Here is a 20,409-nt window from a genome sequence, read left to right on the forward strand (position 1 = left end):
TTATTATATCTTCTTCTTAGAGTGCCCCCTTTATTATATAGTGTTCTTCTTTGTTTCTAATTACACTGTTTGTTTTAAAGTGGATTTTGTCTGATACAAGAATTGCTACCGTGGCTTTCTTTTCACCTCTATTTGCATGATAAATATTTCTCCATCCACTCACTTTAAATATGCAATGTCTTTAGGTCTGAAATGAGTCTCTTATAGGCAGCATATAGATGAGTTTTGTTTTTTTCCATTCCATCACCCTATGTCTTTTGATTGGAGCATTTAGTCCATTTACATTCAAAGTAATTATCGATAGATAGGTATTTATTGCCATTTTGTTATTTGTTTTTTGGTTGCTTTTGTAGTTCTTTTCTGATCCTTTCTTCTTTTGCTCTCTTCTGACATTTTTTTTTTTTTTTTTTTTTTTTTTTTGCTTTCTTTAGTGATATACCAGATTTCTTTCTTTTTATTTTTTGCACGTCTATTACTGGCTTTTGATTTGTACTTGCCATTAGGTTTATGTATGACATCTTTTGGATATAGCAGTCTATATTTAGCTGATGGTCACTTAAGTTTGAACCCTTTGTTTACTCCTTTCCCCACCACACTTTAGATACATGGTGTCATTTTTTACATCCTTTTATTTTGTGTGTCTCTTGATTGATTTTACAGATACACTTATTTTCACTGCTTTTGTGCTTCTTACTTTTCTTAGTCTTATTTATGGTCTTTCTTTGTACTCAAAGAATCGCCTTCAACATTTTTTGTAGGACTAGTTTAATGGCCATGAACTCCTTTAGCTTTTGTCTGTCTTGAAACTCTTTATCTCTTCTTCTTCAGAATGATAGCCTTGCTATCATAGAGGATAGAGTTTTCCTGGTTGCAGATTTTTTCCTTTCAGCATTTCAAATATGTCATATCACTTTATTCTGGCCTACACATTTGCTGCTGAAAAATCTGCTGATAGTTTTATGGAGTTTCTCTTATAACTGTCTTCTTCTCTTTTGCTTCTTTTAAAATGCTCTCTTTATCACTACTTTATGCCATTTTAATTACTATGTATCTTAATGTGGACCTTGTTGGGTTGATTTTGTTGGGGGATCTCTGTGCCTCCTGGATCTACATTTATGTTTCTTTCCCTGGGAATATTTCCACTGTGATTTCTTCAAAGAAAATTTCTGTCTTCTTTTCTCTCCTTCATGTGAGATCTGTATAATATGAATGCTATTATGCTTGATGGGGGTGCTGGGTTCCCTAAGTCTATTATCATTTGTACAATTTTTTTTTTCTCTCACCTGCTGAGCTTGATTGCTGCCATTAATTCATTCTTCTGCTCCAGGTCACTAATTCATTCTTCTGCTTTGTCTACTGCTATTTGTTCCATCTTGTGTATTTTTAATTTCATTTATTGTATTATTTATCTCTGATTTCTTTTTATCTCTGTGTTAAGGGTCTCACTGATATCCTCCACTCTTTTTTCAAGGCCAGTGAGTATCTTTATGATCATTTTCTGTAGTTTTGTCCAGTTTTCCATTTGGAACACATTCCTCCGTCTCCTTATTCTGTCTAACTCTCTGGTTCATTGCTTTGTGTTAGGAAATTCAGTTACATCTCCCGCTCTTGGAAGTAATGGTCTTAGGAAGAGGTCCTGTAGTCCCTTGAAGTGTAGTGTCTCCTGTCCACTGGAATCTGGCACTTCAGGGGTGTCTCTTAGGTATATTGTGTATGTACCCTGCTATTGTGTCTTGGTTGTTTTTTCCTTCAGTCCATTTGTTTTCAGTGGCTCTCTTTGCCTGTTGTGGACAGTGTTTGATCCCTGTGGTATTAGTGGATGAGTCTGGGGCTGCCTTGGGCTTGAGTTGAATCAGATGAGTTGAATCAGATCAGGCATTTGCCAGAGATGAAATAGCACCAAACTGCAGCTTGCTTTCCCTGTGTTGTCCCTCGAGAAGTTTTTGTTACTGGGTGGTCCCTGAAATCACACCAACTGTCTGCAATGTATGATTGCTGTGTGTGATTTTCTTCCTCTAACCCCAGGGCCAGAGCCTCTTTGGAGTGGTGCTGGACCCTTTTGGGGCTGCTTGCACACTGCTAGGTTTGTAGCTCAGTTTGAATGGGCTCTGACCAAAAGCAGATTGAAGGGGAGTGTGTTGAGTGGTGCCCACAAGGTTTGCATGCCAGCAAGTGGGAATGTACCACTCCTGCCACTGCTGAGACTGGGTAACAGGGGTGGGGCACAGTTTGAACAATGTGCATGCTGGCCTGCTTGTGAAATGAGTCCTGCTGTTGCCACTCCACCAGAACCAAGACTGGCCAGGGCAGATCTGCAAAGCATGCATGGGCTGGGTGCACAGTTTTAATAAGGTGCACGTGCCAGTCTTCTCAGGGGAAGGATCCCACAGGATTGGGACTGAGGGAGCCATGACTGGAAAGGGCAGATCTGCAGACTGTGGAAGCTGTAGGGGTAGGAGGGATGGACACAGGGCTTGGTGAAAGCAAGTTAAGTAGTGAATGTTGATGCCATGCCAGTTCCTACAGTTGGCTGTATATTTATGCTGGGGTGGGGGCAGAGGAGGAAGATGGCACCTGCCAGCTCCTTTGTTCCTAGAGAATTCCTTCAGTGAACATTGCCCCTCTGGGACACACTCTGAGATTAGTAAATAATTCTTCTTGTATGCCACAGGTGTTTTTCAAATTGTTACCTCTACTTTGTTTCTCTGTGTGCTATTTGTCATGCTCTTTCTTTAAGGACAGGGACTCAGCTTCCTCTTACCTTCTCAGCTCTCCCAACGCCTAGCCTGCTGATTTTTTTAAATTCCCAGCTTTAAGTCCCACTGGTTTTAAGAACTCACGGAATTCAGCCTCTCTAATTTTCAAAGCCTAATTCATCTTCCATGCATGGGCTCACTGATATGAGGGTCTGTTTCTCCCCCCATTCCTTGCCCAAGGCTTGTGGCACCCCCTCTTCACCCCACAGATGGTCTGGTCCCTTTAGCTCCCCACCACATCTCTACCCTTTCTACCCTCTTCAGTGTGGCTTCTTTACATTTAGTTGTAGTTTTTTTCTGTCAATCTTTAGATGGTTTTCTGGGTTGCTGATACTGATGTATTTTTTAGTTGTATATGTGGGATGAGATGAACTTACGTCCTCCTACTTCACCGTCTTACCCTAAATTCAAGGATACTTTTATCAAGTAACTTAACCTCATTTCATAACAAAGAATATAAGCATAAATGTAGAATTACAAAATATCTGACACCCCGCAAGGTAAAATTCATTTTTTGGCATCCATTAATGATAACCAGGCATTCAAACAAACAGGAAAATACTGTCTGTAGTGGGAAAAATCAATCAATGGAAAATGACCAAACTTGACATAGATAATGATACTAGCAATAAGAATTAAAGTAACTAAAACTATATTCATTATGTTTAAGAAGCAACAGGAAAGATTGGGCATGTTAAATAGAAGGGTGGATGATATTAAAAAACACCTTTCCCAGGGTCCCTGGGTGGCTCAGCCAGTCAGTGGCTTACTTACTTACTGAGTAAGTAAGTAAACCACTTACACTTGGTTTTGGCTGAAGTCATGATCTCAGGATTGTGGGATTGAGCCCTTTGTTGGACTCCACACTCAGCATGGAGTCTGCTTGTCCTTCTCTCTCCCCCTCTGCTCCTCTCTCTGTACTCTCTCTTTCTCAAATAAATAGATAAACTAGTTTTGCTTTTAAAGATCTAACCCAGGGGCACCTGGGTGGCTCAGTGGGTTAAAGATCTAACCCAACTTCAAGAGATGAAAATTATAATGTCTGAGTTAAAAAGAATTTGAATGTCAGAAAAAAATTCCAAATTTGACAAAAGCTGTATAATTATAGATCTGAGAAGGTAAATGAGCATCAAACATAAGAAACATGAAGAAAATTACACCATGACACATAATAATCAAATCATTAAAAACAGTGATAAAGAGAAAATCTTAAAAGTAGCCACATAACAAAGATGAATTTCATAGAGGAACAAAGATACAAAGTTGAGAAATGGTAGATTTCTCATCAGGAACAATGGTAGGTGAGAGGCAGTGGAATAATATCTTTAAGTACTGGAAAGGAAAAAGAATTGTCCTACTAGAATTTTTTGCCTGGTGAAAATATCTTTCAAAATTGAAGGAGAAATACTTTTTCACATGTACAGAAGGTGAATAAATTCATCACTGACAGACCTGAGCTAGAGAATGTGAAAAGAAGTTCTTTAAGCATAGAGGAAGTGATACCAGCTAGAAATATGGACCTAAACAAAGGAATAAAGAGTACTAACAATGTTAACTACATTTTAACTAAACATAAAGACTTTTAAAGATTTAAATCTCTTTAAAAGATAATCTACTATTTAGAGCCAAAATAATAAGTATATATTGAGGATGATAAGATATATAGAAATTCAGTGCTTTGCAAACATAACAGAGTCTTGGAGAAGAGACTGTATGGTGGAGAAAGGATAATCTTTTCCATAATGATGCTGGGACAATTGTATATCCTTCTGCAAAAAAGCAACAACAAAAGAATACAACAGCAATAACAAGAAGACCAAAACAACTTCAATCTGTACTTCATACCATATACAAAATGTAAAAGGAATCATCGCTCTAATTTTAAAACCAAAAACTATAGAACTTCTAGAAGTAAATATAAGAAAAATCTTCATGATTTGGGTTAGATAAAGATTTTAGTTACGACACCAAAAACTTGATCCATAAAAGAAGCCATTGATAATTTCAATTCCATCAAAATTAATTTGTGCTCTTTGAGACTCGCTGAGAGAATTAAAGACAAACCCAACTGTGAGAAAGTAGTTTCCAATTATATATTTGTTTAGACACTTGTATTCAGAGTATATAAAAAACTCAAAATTCAACCATATGAAAACAATGCAATTTAAAAATGTGAAAAATATTTGAACATTTTACCAGAGAAGATGTACAAATATCAAATTATCACATGAAAAATGCTCAACATCATGAGGCATTAAGAAATTCAAATTAAAACCGCAGTGAGCTACTACTACACATATATTCAAATGGCTAAAATTAAAAGGACTGACCGTACCAAGTGTTTACGTAGATGTAAGACAACTGGGGTTTTCCTACATTGCTGGCAGGTAATATAAAATATTACAACCACTTTGGAAAAAGTTTGACAGTCTTAAACAATAGTGTACCAGCCATTCCACTCCCAGGTATTTATCCAAAGGAATGAAAGCATATGTACATATAAGGATGTGTACATGAATATTTATACTAGCTTTATTTTAATAGCCCAATGCTGAAAAGAACCAAAATGTCCATGAATAGGTCAATGAATAAATTGTGGGGTATCCAATCAATGGAACACTGCTCAGCAATAAAGAGAAGGAAGTACTGAACTTAAAACAACATAGTTGAGTTACCAAAAAATAGTACATGCTATATGATTCCAGTTTTATAAAATTCTAGAAAATGCAAATGAATATAAATGAATGATAGAATATAGGTCAGAGTTTGCCTGAGGCTTTAGGGCAGGGACTGGGAGTTGTGGGAAGGACAGATTTAAAATGGGCCACAGGAATATTTTGGAGGTGTTCATTATCTTGATTGTGGCGATGGTTACATTGTGTGTATACATGTCAAAACTGATCAAATTGTATACTTTAAATGTATGCCATTCTTGTATATCAACGTTACCTTAATAGAACTGCTTTTAAAAGGATCTAACCCAATCCTTGATTTTCAATGAGACCAGAGTGGTCAAGAGGCACAGATTATAGATGGATCTCTGTTCATTCATAATAAGCACATCTTGCTTCTCTGCATGCATATCTGTTTGATGATACATTGTAGAAATTTTTTGAGACAGAGATTAGGTTCTTTGGTGTGTGTTGTAGCTGAAGTCCTAGCAAGATTCCTGGACTGAGGTGGATGCTTAACAACTCTTTATTGCCTGAGAAACTTTTAAATTCCTTTTTTTTTTTTTTTTAAAGATTTTATTTATTTACTTGACAGAGATCACAAGTAGGCAGAGGGGCAGGCAGAGAGAGAGAGAGAGGAAGAAGCAGGCTCCCTGCCAAGCAGAGAGCCCGATGCGGGACTCGATTCCAGGACCCCGAGATCATAACCTGAGCTGAAGGCAGTGGCTTAACCCACTGAGCCACCCAGGCACCCGAAACTTTTAAATTCTTAAGAAATACATTGAAAAAGTCTCTTCCTTGAATTTCTGCATTAGAAGTCACAAGGGGATGGAGGAGTTATGTTTACTGGGCTTCTATGCAAGGTACCTAACAAGGTATGTACCATCACCCCCATTTTTCCAAATGAAGAAATTGAAGTGTAGATGGGTCTAATAACTTGGCTGAGATTACACAGTTAGCAAACAGGAGAGCTGAAATTAGAATTCAGAACTGTCTCATGACAAAACCTAATTATGGGTCAGGATCCATTTTTTTCCCTAGCAACTGTCTGTAGAAGAGAAGAATATGGATTCTTCCTGGCAGTAGTCACCCGGTCTATGCAACCAACACAGTGAGCCTCTAATGAGATTATTATTCCCCTGAAGTTCCCTAACACAGTTAGAAATTGCAGGCCCTTATAAATGAGTACTTCTTTGCCCTGATGTTCACTATCAGCTGGTGAGTCCTGGAATTTCTAAAAGTAATCACCTTGAAACAAGTCATAGTGTGAATTTCCCTTTAAAATTCCCATGTTCAAGCATATTTTTTCATCTCTCCAGTTAGAAGGTATGGAACAGGGCTGGTAGCCAAAAATGAGCTAAGGCTTAGACGGCCATTGAGCAGATGAACTTTTGTCTTTTTTTGCTTCATTACAGATTAAGCATTTCTCTGTTTTCCAGTGCTTTCTGTGGCTCTGCTGAGAGAGAGAAATCTTAGAACAGTCTGGTGGTTTGTCCCTTTCAAATCTTCTTTGAAGAAGGTGGATGGGAAAATTGCAAACAGTTGGTAGATGCCAAGAGGTCAGTCCTCTTCAAGAAGGCTCCAAAGCCCAGTCCTTATTATTTCGTTTAGAGAGTGCTATGGGAGAAGGTTCATCACAAGATGTTGTTTCTCAGCCAGTTATTTTCATTTCACTCACTACAGCAGGCCCATTGCTTGCTTTCCTGGAGGAAAACAACCAGATAGTATCAATAATTCATCCTCTCAGTTTTTTCAAAGCCAAGTGGAGGGCACAGTGAACTTTGCAACACTTACTGAATCTATATGAAAGAGAGTTTTGGATTTTTGAGGACTATACTTCCCCAGGATGCTATGGAATTCTGTAGCTTCCTTGAGACTGATCTTTCCAAACATATCTAGTCCCTGGGATGTCCTGTTGAGATTCCTGTGTGGCCTCATGCTCAACTAACCAGTTTCATTTCCTTCTAGACCCCTAGGCAGAACCCAGCTCTGTTCTCTTCACAGGCTTCAGCACATAGCAAACTTGTTCTTACTTCTGGACCTTAGGTGGTGATGCTCATTTCCAGATGCACCACCTACAGTACACTTTGTTCCATTATCATTGATTGTTTTGCTCTAACTTGTTGTGCATCAATTTTGGTATCAGGTGGATCTTGTTCTAAATCATAGTGTGGCCATTTACCAGCTCTGTGTTATCAGGCAGGCCACGTAATGTCTCTGATTCACAGCTTCGATTGGGTCAAAGAAAGTTGAGAATACCAACTTCACAGGGCTAATCTGAAGACTAATGACAGTTTTCTGCAAGGTGAGGGGAAATGTTGGCAAAAACCCAGTACAGTGAAGTATAGAGTCAAGCTCATCCCTTTCCCCTTTTCCCTTTTCTGGGCTCTTTCTTGGGATCAAGGCTTATCATTAACAGTGCTGAGCACACAGCTGGTGCTCTGTGAACACTTTATAGTAGAGGGAATGTATTTATTTTTGGAAGAAGGAAAGACAAGTAGGGATTCTCTGTCTCTCATGATATTTTTCAGTCTTTTTCACAGTGCAATTTTGGTTAGTTTTGCCTGCTTGATAACAACATTATAAAGGCTGTTTAGATCAGGTATAATGGTCAAATATTTTATTTAACTTTGCGATTCCATGGGTTGGAACACAGATTTCCAGGTTCTTTCTTGGGATTAATGCCAAAAAGACCTGACTTTTCCAAACTTCAGATAAGAGATCAAGAATGAGACATTGCTTTGAAAGGCTCTTCATGGGTAGGGGCAGGTGCCAGAAAATTCACTCAAAGAGTTTTTCCTTTTCTTGGGTTTGTTTTCCATTGAAATAGAGAACTGGGATGGAGATTAGCAGAGCTAAAATTTTAATTAGGAAGATAATTCTGCTAAAAATGTAATAAAGAGTTAAAAACTAGTACATTTCTACACACATAAAATGGATTTTGATTCTCTGTTTGGATTTTCCTATGTGAACTGTACTGTGTGGGCATCTGAGAGAAGAATATTATTTAATGCTTTTCAGGGGATGAAAAGTTTTGTACCTAGATTATCTTGTGTGACATCATTTGTTTTTTTTATTTCAAACTAGTTATTCTGAAGCATTACAGGATTATTAAAAGTTATTTAAAGTACTTAACACCCCATAATTTTTTAGAGTCAACAAAGTGCTTTACAGGTTTCATCTCATTTACTCCTCACAACAAACGTATAGTTTAGGTCCTTATAATCCTTATTTTACAAATGAGGTTTGAAGCTCAGAAACTAGGTAATTTACATAAAGCATGTTAGTGACATAGTCAGACTTAAAAACAAGGTCTTGTAGTGCTGAGTCCTAGGCTTCTAATAAGAGATTTAGTGAACAGGTTTTCCTCACATGTGAGTTACTGTTTTGCGTGCATAACATAAACCAATGGAGGCTGAAAGAAATGGTGAAAAGTTTAATGACACTAAACATCTGTAAATGCAATGTATTAAGAATAATGAGAACAGAAAATCCATAGTTCTATAGGTTTTCAATCTGTTGTGCATCAAATCATATTTCCCAGTGAACCATCTGTTTCCAAATTTCAAGCTCCCCTCCACTTAATAAGCCTCTTCATCAGTTAACCAAAAGGTACATGCATTGGAATCAACTAAACACATACACAAATAGATGGAAATGTGCATATGGTTTTGTTTTAAGATATTAATACCTTCTCCTTGGGGTGAATTTTGATGGAAAAAAATTCAATCAAATTAACATTGTTATTCATGAATATACCAGAGGGTTAGTGCCTTATCCAACGTCACTCAAAATTCAAGGATATCTGAATAAAGACTTTGATGTTTTCTCTCTATCCTCTACTGTATCTCTTTAACATTTTCTTGTCTTCTTTCCAGGCAGGCAGAGGTTTAGCCAGAGTGACTAAGAGAGTGTGATTAGTTCTGACTTGAGGAGCTGTCAGTTTTGTTAGAATATCCAAGAAGTGTTGGGATTGGAAGGTCAAGGCTGTAAATTCAAATCTGTAAGACTTGAAGATGGTGGCTATAACAATGTGAATAATTCTCTTTCCAACTGATAGAAAGTCATTTGGGGTTGGTGCAAGGAGTCTGGGACAGAGCTGTGGATAATGCCCACTATGTTACTTCTCTTTATAGCTGTCCAGGGTGAGCTGGGGACAGCCCAAGTCTGCACAAAGAAGACAAAAACAACAGTGACAGCAACCCTATCAGTATTGTAGTATAACATTTAGAAGATGATCAAGTTAGAATTTGATTCAAGGGAATCATGGCTTTAGGGAAGGGTTCATAAATCCCCATCCCAGATTGTAGTAGTAGTATACCCCACAATTGTATAAAGAATCATGGATTGTTTTTTATAGAAATACACTGCCTTATATACTTGCCTAGAAATGACAGTCATATGTATCTTTTCTGCCCAACCACACAATTTTGTGAAACCTCTTGGATATTTCTACCCCTTAGGTTGTCATGTCACTACAAGAGAGGCTCTGAATGTAGATGTAAATCTGGAGGTTTTATTGTGTACTCTTCTACCAGACTATTTAAGAAAATATGATCAGTAGAAGAACCCACTATTAGACAATTTCCTTGGAATGATTCTTAATTTTTCCCATCTTGTTTGCTAAAAATTAGTTTTTATGCATAAGCAGCAATTTATCATAATCCTATGATAAGTTAAAGACCTTCATCCAAACACAGAGATATTTATGTCTTTTGTACAAGGCATATGGAATCTTAGCAAAATTTGTTGAAAAGTATAAAAAAACCCCACCTGCCTGTTCTCTTTAACTCACATGCTAGTTGATCTTCCAAAAAAAAAAAGGGAACTTGAATAGGTGTAAACAACTCCATACAGAGACCTCACTGTTCTGCATCTTGTACCAAATGGAGATGAGTCAGATTTTCCTGAAAATCAGCCATCCAGCAATCTTTTGGATGTGTGTCTTAGAGAATGTTTTCAGAGGGATCAATAATATTACCATCACATCTTTGTGCACAGAAGGATGGAAAGTAGTCACTCAAGAAAAGCCTTACTTTTAAGTGAAAGAGTGAACATTGAAGAAGGTAAAGAAAAAAATATTGCCAAAGTGCCATTCTGGAAGCATATTTCTCCAGTTTCTTAAATTATACTAAAATGTGAGTTGTGTGAAGGTGGGGTTTGCTTTTATTCATTGCTGTATCCTTAGCACCTGGCAAAGTATTTAGCACATACTAAGTGCTTAATAAATATACTATTATAATACCTATATAGTATAGGCTAAAATAATATTTGTGCTGTAATAATATGTATTGTACATTATCATAATATTATGGTACTTAAGTGAACATATAGCTTATATGGAAATGAAATAGATATTCTAATTTGGTACTATACAGTGCTAATTTGCTATTATACACTTTTTACTGAACTCCTCCTATTCAAGACTTAGTTCAAGCATCTTCACTCCACATAAACTTTCCCGAGGGCTCCTTATAGCTGCGACATGGGCTGGTTTATTTTTTATTATATATCATATATTATTAAATTATTATTATTAAATTAATATTTTCACGTCACTGGTATTGGCTGTTTAAACCACTAATTAGTTTCCAGTCCCCATGTGACCTTTGTGTGTCAAGGTGGGGATAGGACTCTGAAGGTGGGAAAGTGGAATTTCTAGGAAGTCAACCCATCTGGAATGTGAACAAATAGGTACAGGTACCAAAACACCCTTTCACTGTATGCACAAGTACATATGCACACACCATAGATAGCCTATGATTTGACGCTAAATCCTACTAGTTTGTTATTTAAACCTCTATTTTTAGACTCTAGTTTTGATCATGAATTCTAGCTTGTCAATTCATTAACTGACCTAGTGAACCTTTGGTGTCTTTAGCTACTGCACTTCCCTCTACTAGTCAAACATATTAGCTCACTGGTAGCTTTTCCTAGAGCTCTTAAGAAGGATTATTTTATCTACATTTAAATTTATATTTTCGGGTGCCTGGGTGGCTCAGTGGGTTAAGCCGCTGCCTTCTGCTCAGGTCATGATCTCAGGGTCCTGGGATCGAGTCCCATATCGGGCTCTCTGCTCAGCAGGGAGCCTGCTTCCCTCTCTCTCTCTCTGCCTGCCTCTCTACCTACTTGTGATCTCTCTCTATCAAATAAATAAATAAAATCTTTAAAAAAATTTATATTTTCATTTAAAGGTAAAAAGCACTGATTGATTGATTTGCACTCTAATACTGATTGCAGGGCCTTGGATCATGAGATATAAACTTACATGTCCTTCATGGTGGAAGGGTATGCATCTGTCTGATGCTATACCAGGTCCCATGGTTGTAAGGCTCTGCCCCCTGGAAGGCTCACAGATGAGGAAGAGGGACAACCACATAATAACAATGCAGTACAGTAAAATCTCTGAGAGAGAGACCTGCCCAAAGGGATCAATGATTGTCACAGCTATAAGGAGCCCTTGGGAAAGTTTATGTGGAGTGAAGATGCTTGAACTAAGTCTTGAATAGGAGGAGTTCAGTAAAAAGTGTGTGCCTCCTGGGGGAATGGGGTTGGAGGTGGAAGGAGTACTGTACATTGGGTACCTCAAGGATGTTAGTTTGGAAGATTCAGGTTTTCCTTACTGCATTATTAGAGTTAAAATTATTGCTGCTGGATTATAAAGAATCTTGAAAATATTTGAGCAGACTTTAAACCTAGCCACTCAAAGTGCAGTCTGGTGGTCAGCACCACCCATGGGCAGTTTAGAAATGCAGACTCTCACTCAGGCTCACCCCAGACCTACAGAACCAGAATCTGCATTTTAACAACATCCCCAGGTAATTCACATGGATCTGAAAGTACAGAGCTGTTCTTTCTGGAAGATATATTTTCTATTGGAGGATACTTAGGGCACTTGTTAAAACTGAAGTTGATTCTTGAATGATGCAGTAAACGAGTATGAGTTTCGTTTGACCACAGCATGGAGATCTATAGAAGATCTATCTTAAGCCTGTGCCTATTTAACTTTGGGGATGAAATTATTCAGTTAGAAATTGATTGGGATATATACTTTAGCAGTTGTGACTGGGCTAACTGTAAGGCTCAGGTTTTCCCTTAATTGGGTGGATGATCTTAGGCAAGCTCTTCAAACTCACTGAATATCATTATTTAGTCATTTATAGGCACCTCCTCTGTATGGCTTACCATATATAATCCCATCTCCTTATTTACTATGTGAGGGACCACAGTACATGCCACAGAGTGTCTCATTAAGATCCAAAGAAATAATGGACAACCCAGTGCTTTACAAGTGAAAACTAGAGTAGGTTATGATTTAAATATCTGCATAGAAAAGTACATATTTGTAGAGTATCTACTGTGATCTAAGACCTATGATAAACTTACCTAAGTTCAAACATAACTGTTGTAATTAAAATAAAGAAAAACAGATATATTTTGTGCTTATTTAAGGAGAGTGGTGTCAAGATGAAATTAAAATAAGCACTTAGCAATATATGCACCCCTGTGTTTATTGCAGCACTATTCATAATAGCCAAGATATGGAAACAATGTTAAATGTCTGTTGATGAATGAATGGAAAAAGGAGATGTGGGGTGTGTGTGTGTGTGTGTGTGTGTGTGTGTTTATGAGAATATTACTCACAGCCATAAAAAAGAATGAAATCTTTCCATTTGTGACAACATGGATAGACCTAGAGGATATTATACTAAATGAAATAAGTAAAACAGAGAAAAACAAATTTGCATATTTGTGGAATCTAAAAAACAAAACTAACCAAAAAAATGTAGAAGCAGACCCAAAAATACAGAGAACAAACTGATGGTTGCCAGAGGGGAGAGGTTGTAGGGGATGGGTGAAAAAGAGTAAGAAGAGTTGGAGATATAAGCTCTCAGTTATGGAATGAGTAAGTCACAGGAATAAAAGGCATAGCACAGGGAATATAGTCAAAGGTGTCGTAATAGCATTGTAAGGTGATAGATGGTAGGTATACTTGTGGTGAGTGTAGCCTAAGGTAAGACTTGTCAAATCACTAAGTTGTACACCTGAAACAAATTTAACATTGTGTGTCAACCATACTTCAATTGAATAAAATAAAATAAAAACAAAAACCACCAAGCAACCTAGCAGCACATGAATAATAGAAAACTTGTGACACTTGCCTTGTTTCTTGGTCCACTCCAGTAATCTTTCTGCTTTCCACTTTCCCAGGCATGCGACAAGGCAATGACCATGGCACTCAGTACCGCTCAGCCATCTATCCAACCTCTACTGAGCACATGGATGTAGCCCTGAGGTCCAAAGAAGACTACCAGAAGGTAGGGTCCTCTCTTGCTCCTGGACTCCCTCTGGTGGCCCCTATCAGTCAGACCCCACCTGTAGAAGGAGAATCTGGTTGTTTTCAGCTGGCACTGTGTCCATTCATACAGTTTTGGAAATATCTGTCAGCTTCTGCTCCATAAATACGCTAAATGAAATTTTAGGAGTAGGCCTTTGTGTATTTCTCGTGAAAGTCATCTCATCCACGTGGATGTGTATCTTGACATGGAGTCATCTATTTCTCCCTACCTCTCTTTCACTAAATCTCACTTTTTTCTTCCTTCTTTGTATAGTACTTTGTTCAGGCTGCCATAACAAAGTACCATAGACTGTCAGCTTAAACAACAGAAGTGCATTGTCTCATGTTTCTGGAGGCTAGAATTTCAAAATCAAGGTCCTGGCTCTTCTTGACTCATGGTTCCTTTTGAGGCTTGCCACAGAAAGTTCTAGCCCAGGCCCCTCTCTTTGGCTTGTAGATAGCTATCTTCTCACTGTATCTTTTTTACATCCTCTTCCCTCTATCTTGTCAGTTTTTGTGTCCAAACTTCTCCTTGTTACGACAACTTCAGTCATAGTAGATTACAGTCCAACCTAATGACTGCATTTTAACTTGATTGCCTCTATAAAGATGCTATCTCCAAATAAGCTCACATTCTGAGATACTGGGGGGTTGGGATTCCAACCTACATTTTTTGGAGTACACGGTTCAACCCAGAATACTCACTCACTGTCTCTTGCGAGTAACAGTGGATTGAATTATAATAAAAATACTTCTTAGAAATACAGATATAATAGCATGAAATAATTATTTTTACTATTAACTTGTATTATATTTAAAAGTCTTCAATAGAGCTTTGGTTCTTTTAAAAATAACTTGCATTGCTTTAATTTTTAGAACTTTGTGATAATGTTTAAATTTAATTATTATTATATTTCCTGACTTAAATTTAAGCTTAACAATAGAGCCAGTAGTTACTATAATGCTGATCTATTTTGGATTTATGAAAAAAGTCTGACATTTAATAGTTCCCAGCAGTCTGTGGGTTCTCCACCTATCCTCCATGGTGGCAGAGATGGCAGTGAGGAGGAGACCAAGACAAGAGTGTTATTTACTGATAAAAAGTAGCAGGGCATGAAGCTTATGGGCTGTTCAACTCTAAAAAGCAAAGAGGACTAGGGGAAATGCTGATAGAGCACCATTTATTCTCAGCACACCCCCTCCCTTCAGGGCTGTGATGTCTACTTAGGTGCTTATAGTAAGCAGCCTCTGGGTTGGCTCTTAAAGTTTCTGCCCTTGTGTAAACCCCTCTCCTTGAGTATGCACTGGATTTAATGACTCACTCCCCATAAATGACAGCAGTGGTGGGATGTTACTTTGAGATGAGTTTATTAAAAGATTGTGGCTTCCATAGTAGGGGCCCTCCCTTCTTGCCTCTTGGATCACTTGCCCTAGAGGAAACCAATTGCCATGTTGTGAGGCAGCCCCCTGTGTAAAGGTTCATATGGCAACGGATGAAGGCCTCCAAGAACCACATGAGCAAGCTTGGAAGCCCCTCAGCCCTACTCAAGCTTTCAGATGAGTCTGGAACCCCAGCTCACAGTTTGACTACAACCCTATGAAAGGCCTCAAGCGAGAGGCGCCAAGCTAAGTGGTCCTACAGAAACCACAAGATAGCATTTATTGTTAAAGCTACAAAATGTTAGAGTAATTGGAGTATATTAATATTGCCATTCTCAAAAGCTTTTCACTGTAAAGACCCTTTCTCATATCTGTTCATCATGACTTTTCTTTTTTTTTTTTAATTTTTTATTTTTTTTAAAGATTTATTTATTTATTTATTTGACAGAGAGAGAGAGAGAGATCACAAGTAGGCAGAGAGGCAGGCAGAGAGAGAGAGGAAGGGAAGCAGGCTCCCTGATGAGCAGAGAGCCCGATGCGGGACTTGATCCCAGGACCCCGAGATCATGACCTGAGCCGAAGGCAGCGGCTTAACCCACTGAGCCACCCAGGCGCCCCCATCATGACTTTTCATCACAACTTCATGAAGTTGATAATGATGGGATCACCTGGGCATATGTGGTGATGGTTAAGCACATAGCCTCCAGCACCAAATTGTCTCAATTCATATGTCAGCTAAGTAACTTTTTATCAACTACCTGACACTTAGAAAGCTCTCTCATTTAATTCATGCAAACCTGTAAGGAGAAAGACCTCATTATTATCCCTGTATTTCAGATACCCAGTTTAGTTCATAGAGTAACTGGGGTTACAGAAAAAAAAAGACCAGATTTAGGTCAATGAGTTGGACAGCTGATGCAGGACTCTGGGCAAGAAGTAATGGAAGTCTTAATTGTTAATGTTAAGACTGCATGGAATGAAGGGATATTTAAGAAGTAAAAGTAATAGAAATTGGAACTTACTGGAAGTGGAGAAAAAGGAGAGGGAATAATCCAGGGTGATTTGTATGTTTCTGGCTTGCAATGTTTTGTGTGATGGTATGGAGGAACCAAGGCAGATTTGTGGCAAAATGTAAGTTAAGTCTGGAAATGTCGGGTTTAAGGGACCTCTGACGTGGGCATCTGGATGATTGTTAGGAGGAGATGTGGGCTGTTTCTTCCTTGCAGGCAGGGTTGTTGTGACTGTTGACTTGGTTAATGCTTGTAAGGCACAGGGCCTAGCACATAGTGTTCCACAAATGGTAGCCCTTATTACTGGGAGTTGTATTTAGTAAATGAAGTCCTAGTTGCTGATACAGTCACTTGGGAAAAAAGATAAGAGATGAGAAGAAAAGGCTCAACACCTATGGAACACCAACATTTGAGAGGTGGGTAGGGAAGTGCCTACACCAGGCAAGATGCTGTGCTAAGCTCGGCAGAGCATCAGCCCCAAGCAAGAACTGAAAAATCACTTCTCTTTGGTTTAATCTCACTATATTTAATTATAAAGACAATGTGAGTAATGAATAATACAGAAAATGACATGTGATTAATGCCATATGTAAATTACCTAGTGTTATGATCCAGTCTCTTAAGGTACCAACAGTTATGCTAAGAGATTGGAGAAGGATATTGTCTCTCTAGAATATGACTAAAGGAGATGACATTCTGGTGTTCACAATGAGCATTTTAAGTTCAAAAGTCAGTGTCTTCCATATGATGATGAAGAGGCTAACTTATACCTAATTTTTTTTTACTTCTATCCCAGTATAGTTTCTTACCATTTGCACTGAGTGGGACCCATGTTGATTTTAGAATTAAAATTAAAATTTTAGGTATTAAATTAAATTAAATTAAATTAAATTAAAATTTAGGTATTAAATGTAATTAACTTTTTAAATAATTTCTCCATTATTTTTATAGATTTGGGGAATGTTAATCTTATTCTCTAGATCATTGTTCTAACCAAATAATTTTTGGGTGTTTCATACCTAAGTATGTTGGAATTAAATATATACATACATACACATGGTTTTGCTTGGTTTTTAAAAGTAAAGTCTTTACTGCCATAAAGATTGGGGTCTCCTCTGCCCCAGTATCCAAATATCTATTGCTGTTAACATAACCACATATAAGTGCTTTATTACTGGGCGCCTGGGTGGCTCGGTAGGTTGAGCCTCTGCCTTCAGCTCAGGTCATGATCTCAGGGTCCTGGGATCGAGCCCCACATCGGACTCTGCTCAGAGAGCCTGCTTCCCTGTCTTTCTCTGCCTGCCTCTCTGCCTACTTGATCTCTGTCTGTCAAATCAATCAATCAATCAATCAATCTTTTTAAAAAGTGCTTTATTACCAACTCAGAGCACAAATACTCTTGTATTTCTTTTATTTTACCACATAAATGAAAACAACCCTCCATTCCCCTGATAGGTGAGTGGTAAGCCCGTATTGAGTCTCCTGGCTAACTGACTAAAATTGTGAGTCCTGACTTCAGAGTGGCACCCCCAATACAACTTTCTGTCATGATGGCAGTGGTCTCTTCTGCCCTTTCTGATATAGTAGCCACTGGCCACCTTCTGGCCATTGAACATTGAAACGTGGCTAATGCAACTGAGTGGCAGAGTGTTTTATCATATTTTAATTAATTTAATTGTCTATTTAAATAGCTACATTTGGCTAGTGGCTACCTGATTAGACAGCACAGTGGTCCATAAGGCGTGTGTGTACCCATGTTGCAGCAGGCACGGGGCATGTTAGTCTGGCTTCCTGGCTGGGACACTCAAGATTCCAAGCCTTCTACTCTTATGTTGGCTTCTTGCAAGAGCATGGGGCCACCATAGAGCACAGTCCTCATGGCCATCAGAGGTGCTGCACCAGGAACTGCTCCCCTGCTTTCTTTTCTGGAGATACGCAGCTTAAAGGTCAAGTAGTTTTCCTTTCAGTCACCACTATAAAGAGCTGAATGCTGAAAGCCACAGTTCAAGGACCCTTGGGTGAGCTCAGTCAAGTGCAGAGGGATCTTACATTCTTGATACAGTCTTTGCCAAGGAGACCTGTGGCAGGATTTATCTTTCTGTCCCACCTTGAGCACCAGGTACTACTGTCTCCTACCCGCCTTTGCAGATCCATATCATGAGGGGACAAGTCATTTTCCTTCTCTAAAACCAAAGAACAATGTTCCACCTTTTTTCACCTTCCCTGGTGAGCAGTAGGGCTAACTGTGCCCTTGCACAGGGGTGACTACTATCATTTTTATCTTAGTCCAGGTCCCACGGAAAGCAGAGCCTATGACAAAGGCTTGTTGTGTGAGGCCTTAACTTGGGAGTGTGGTGCCATGGAGCGAGGAGGCAGGGGTAAACGACACGGAAAAGGAAGGAGGGAGAGTGAATATACGTTGGTCTTTCCTATCAGTGATGGGTTGTTTGGTCCTTCTGAAATGACCATTCTAGGGGAAGAAGGGAAACCCATGTCTAATGGATGCCATTCCCTGTGGGTTCACTCTGTGCTTCTGGGTGGCACTGTGAGGACTTAGGAGACTGTGTCCCTGCAGCAGGAGGCAGGAGGACACCGCATGGGTGTGAAGTGTAGGGTTGTACCTGCATAAAGCTAACCAGAGTCCATACAGGGCAGAGCACTGCAGTGGTGGCTGGAGGAGAGAAAGGTTAGGCTGAGAGGATCTAAGCTGGTGCACATGAGGCAGGTGAAGTAACCTTCTGCAAAGCGTCCTTGACCCCCCACTGCCCCATCCCTTCCAGGCAGCCTACTGAATCCAGTGCCTCAAGGATGATCTACCAGAATTTAGTGACTTTCTGGCGCCTCTTCTAGAGCAGAGAAAGAAAAGGACAAGTTTCTTTTTTAGCAGGCATCCTGCTGTCACCAGATAGATAAATAATACACCATTACATGTGTAGTTTATATATTTACATATAGTATATATGTAGCTACATAATAATGATAATGATAATAGCACAGGAATACCAGAGCGGCCTGAGAGCTTATGATGTGCTAATTACTATTTTAAGCCCCTTATATAAATAAAATCATTTCTATATCTCTGACTATATTTATCTATATACATGTATAGGCATAATGAATTAAATGGAGGTATGTATGTATCTCTCTGTATATTTATGTAAAATTATTTGCATTCAGGTGTTCCTTGTTTCAAAAATTATAAAAATTTCTAACCATCCACTCAATTGGTATAATTGATAATATACACACCAAAAAAATTCAATAATTTGCAATGCCTATGAGAGATGATATAAGTAGCTTTTATACCATAAACAAGTTGATCTGTGCTTCTGCATCTACCTTAAAAAAATACCTTAATAATGTTTCTAATAGATGCCACAAAGTAGGGAGAGTTCTGATATCACCAGTTGCCTTAACAGTTAAGGAGAAGAGAGGGGGAAGCTGAATAGGTGATTCCTGGAATGGACTTTCCTAGGTTTTCTACCTAGGGCAGGCTTGCACAAATTCCTGAAACCACAGAAGTCTTTAATCTAGGGAGAGTAATTTCTTACCAATACTAGATTAAGGTCTAGGACCTTGTAATTTTCTCAAAAACATATAGATTTATTTCTAAGAGTAGGAGATTCTGCAGATAATTCATTCCATGTATTTTGTATATACTAATTTCCCCATTAAGAGTTGGCATTTCTGGCCCCGTCATTACATTCTGGGAATTCATCTTGAGCCCTGGTGGGACCCCTATGCACTAACTGTAACATTGACTTAAGTTACTAATTTAATAGTCTTCACTAGTTTGCCCCCAGTGACCCCCTAGTAACCAGCTTCTTCAGCAACTTCTTTATACATGGAGTTGAGAGTGACAGTATTGCTTACCACGGAGCAGCCATTTGAACATAAAATTAGCTGATTTTATCACAGGGACCAATTGTTGAGCTAATTAGATGTGCAGTACTGCTGATGAGCCAGAAACCCAAAGTGATTTTCCATCTAAACTGTGGTTTTCTGCAAAGTTGGCTGGGTGGTAGATACCAGGCTCACCAACAACCGTAGGAAAGGATAAATGGCTGAAGAAGTTTGCTAATTTTTATTTAGATTAAAGGAGGCCAGAAAACCTCATAGAAGAAGATCAGAGTGAAAATTAAACCTCATACTGGGTTCATTGACCTTGGAAGTGCTGGATTCTGTTCACAGAATATGACAGCTACATCATGTCTTTGGTGAGCTAGGGACTTTTGCACAACATGCAGGTGTAT

The 20,409-nt window shown here is 38.6% G+C and overlaps 1 protein-coding gene across 11 annotated transcripts in view; it reads left to right on the plus strand.

The window, feature by feature from the left end:
• Positions 1-20,409, plus strand: part of MSRA (methionine sulfoxide reductase A) — a 432,124-nt gene that overhangs the window by 309,270 nt on the left and 102,445 nt on the right. For all 11 annotated transcript variants that reach the window (XM_059177079.1, XM_059177058.1, XM_059177111.1 and 8 more), the window contains one exon: positions 13,640-13,746. In XM_059177079.1, the coding sequence (XP_059033062.1) occupies positions 13,640-13,746 (107 nt within the window). The remainder of the gene's footprint in view (positions 1-13,639; positions 13,747-20,409) is intronic.

This window comes from Mustela lutreola, chromosome 1 (assembly GCF_030435805.1).
Source record: "Mustela lutreola isolate mMusLut2 chromosome 1, mMusLut2.pri, whole genome shotgun sequence".
NCBI classification, from domain to species: Eukaryota; Metazoa; Chordata; class Mammalia; order Carnivora; family Mustelidae; genus Mustela; species Mustela lutreola.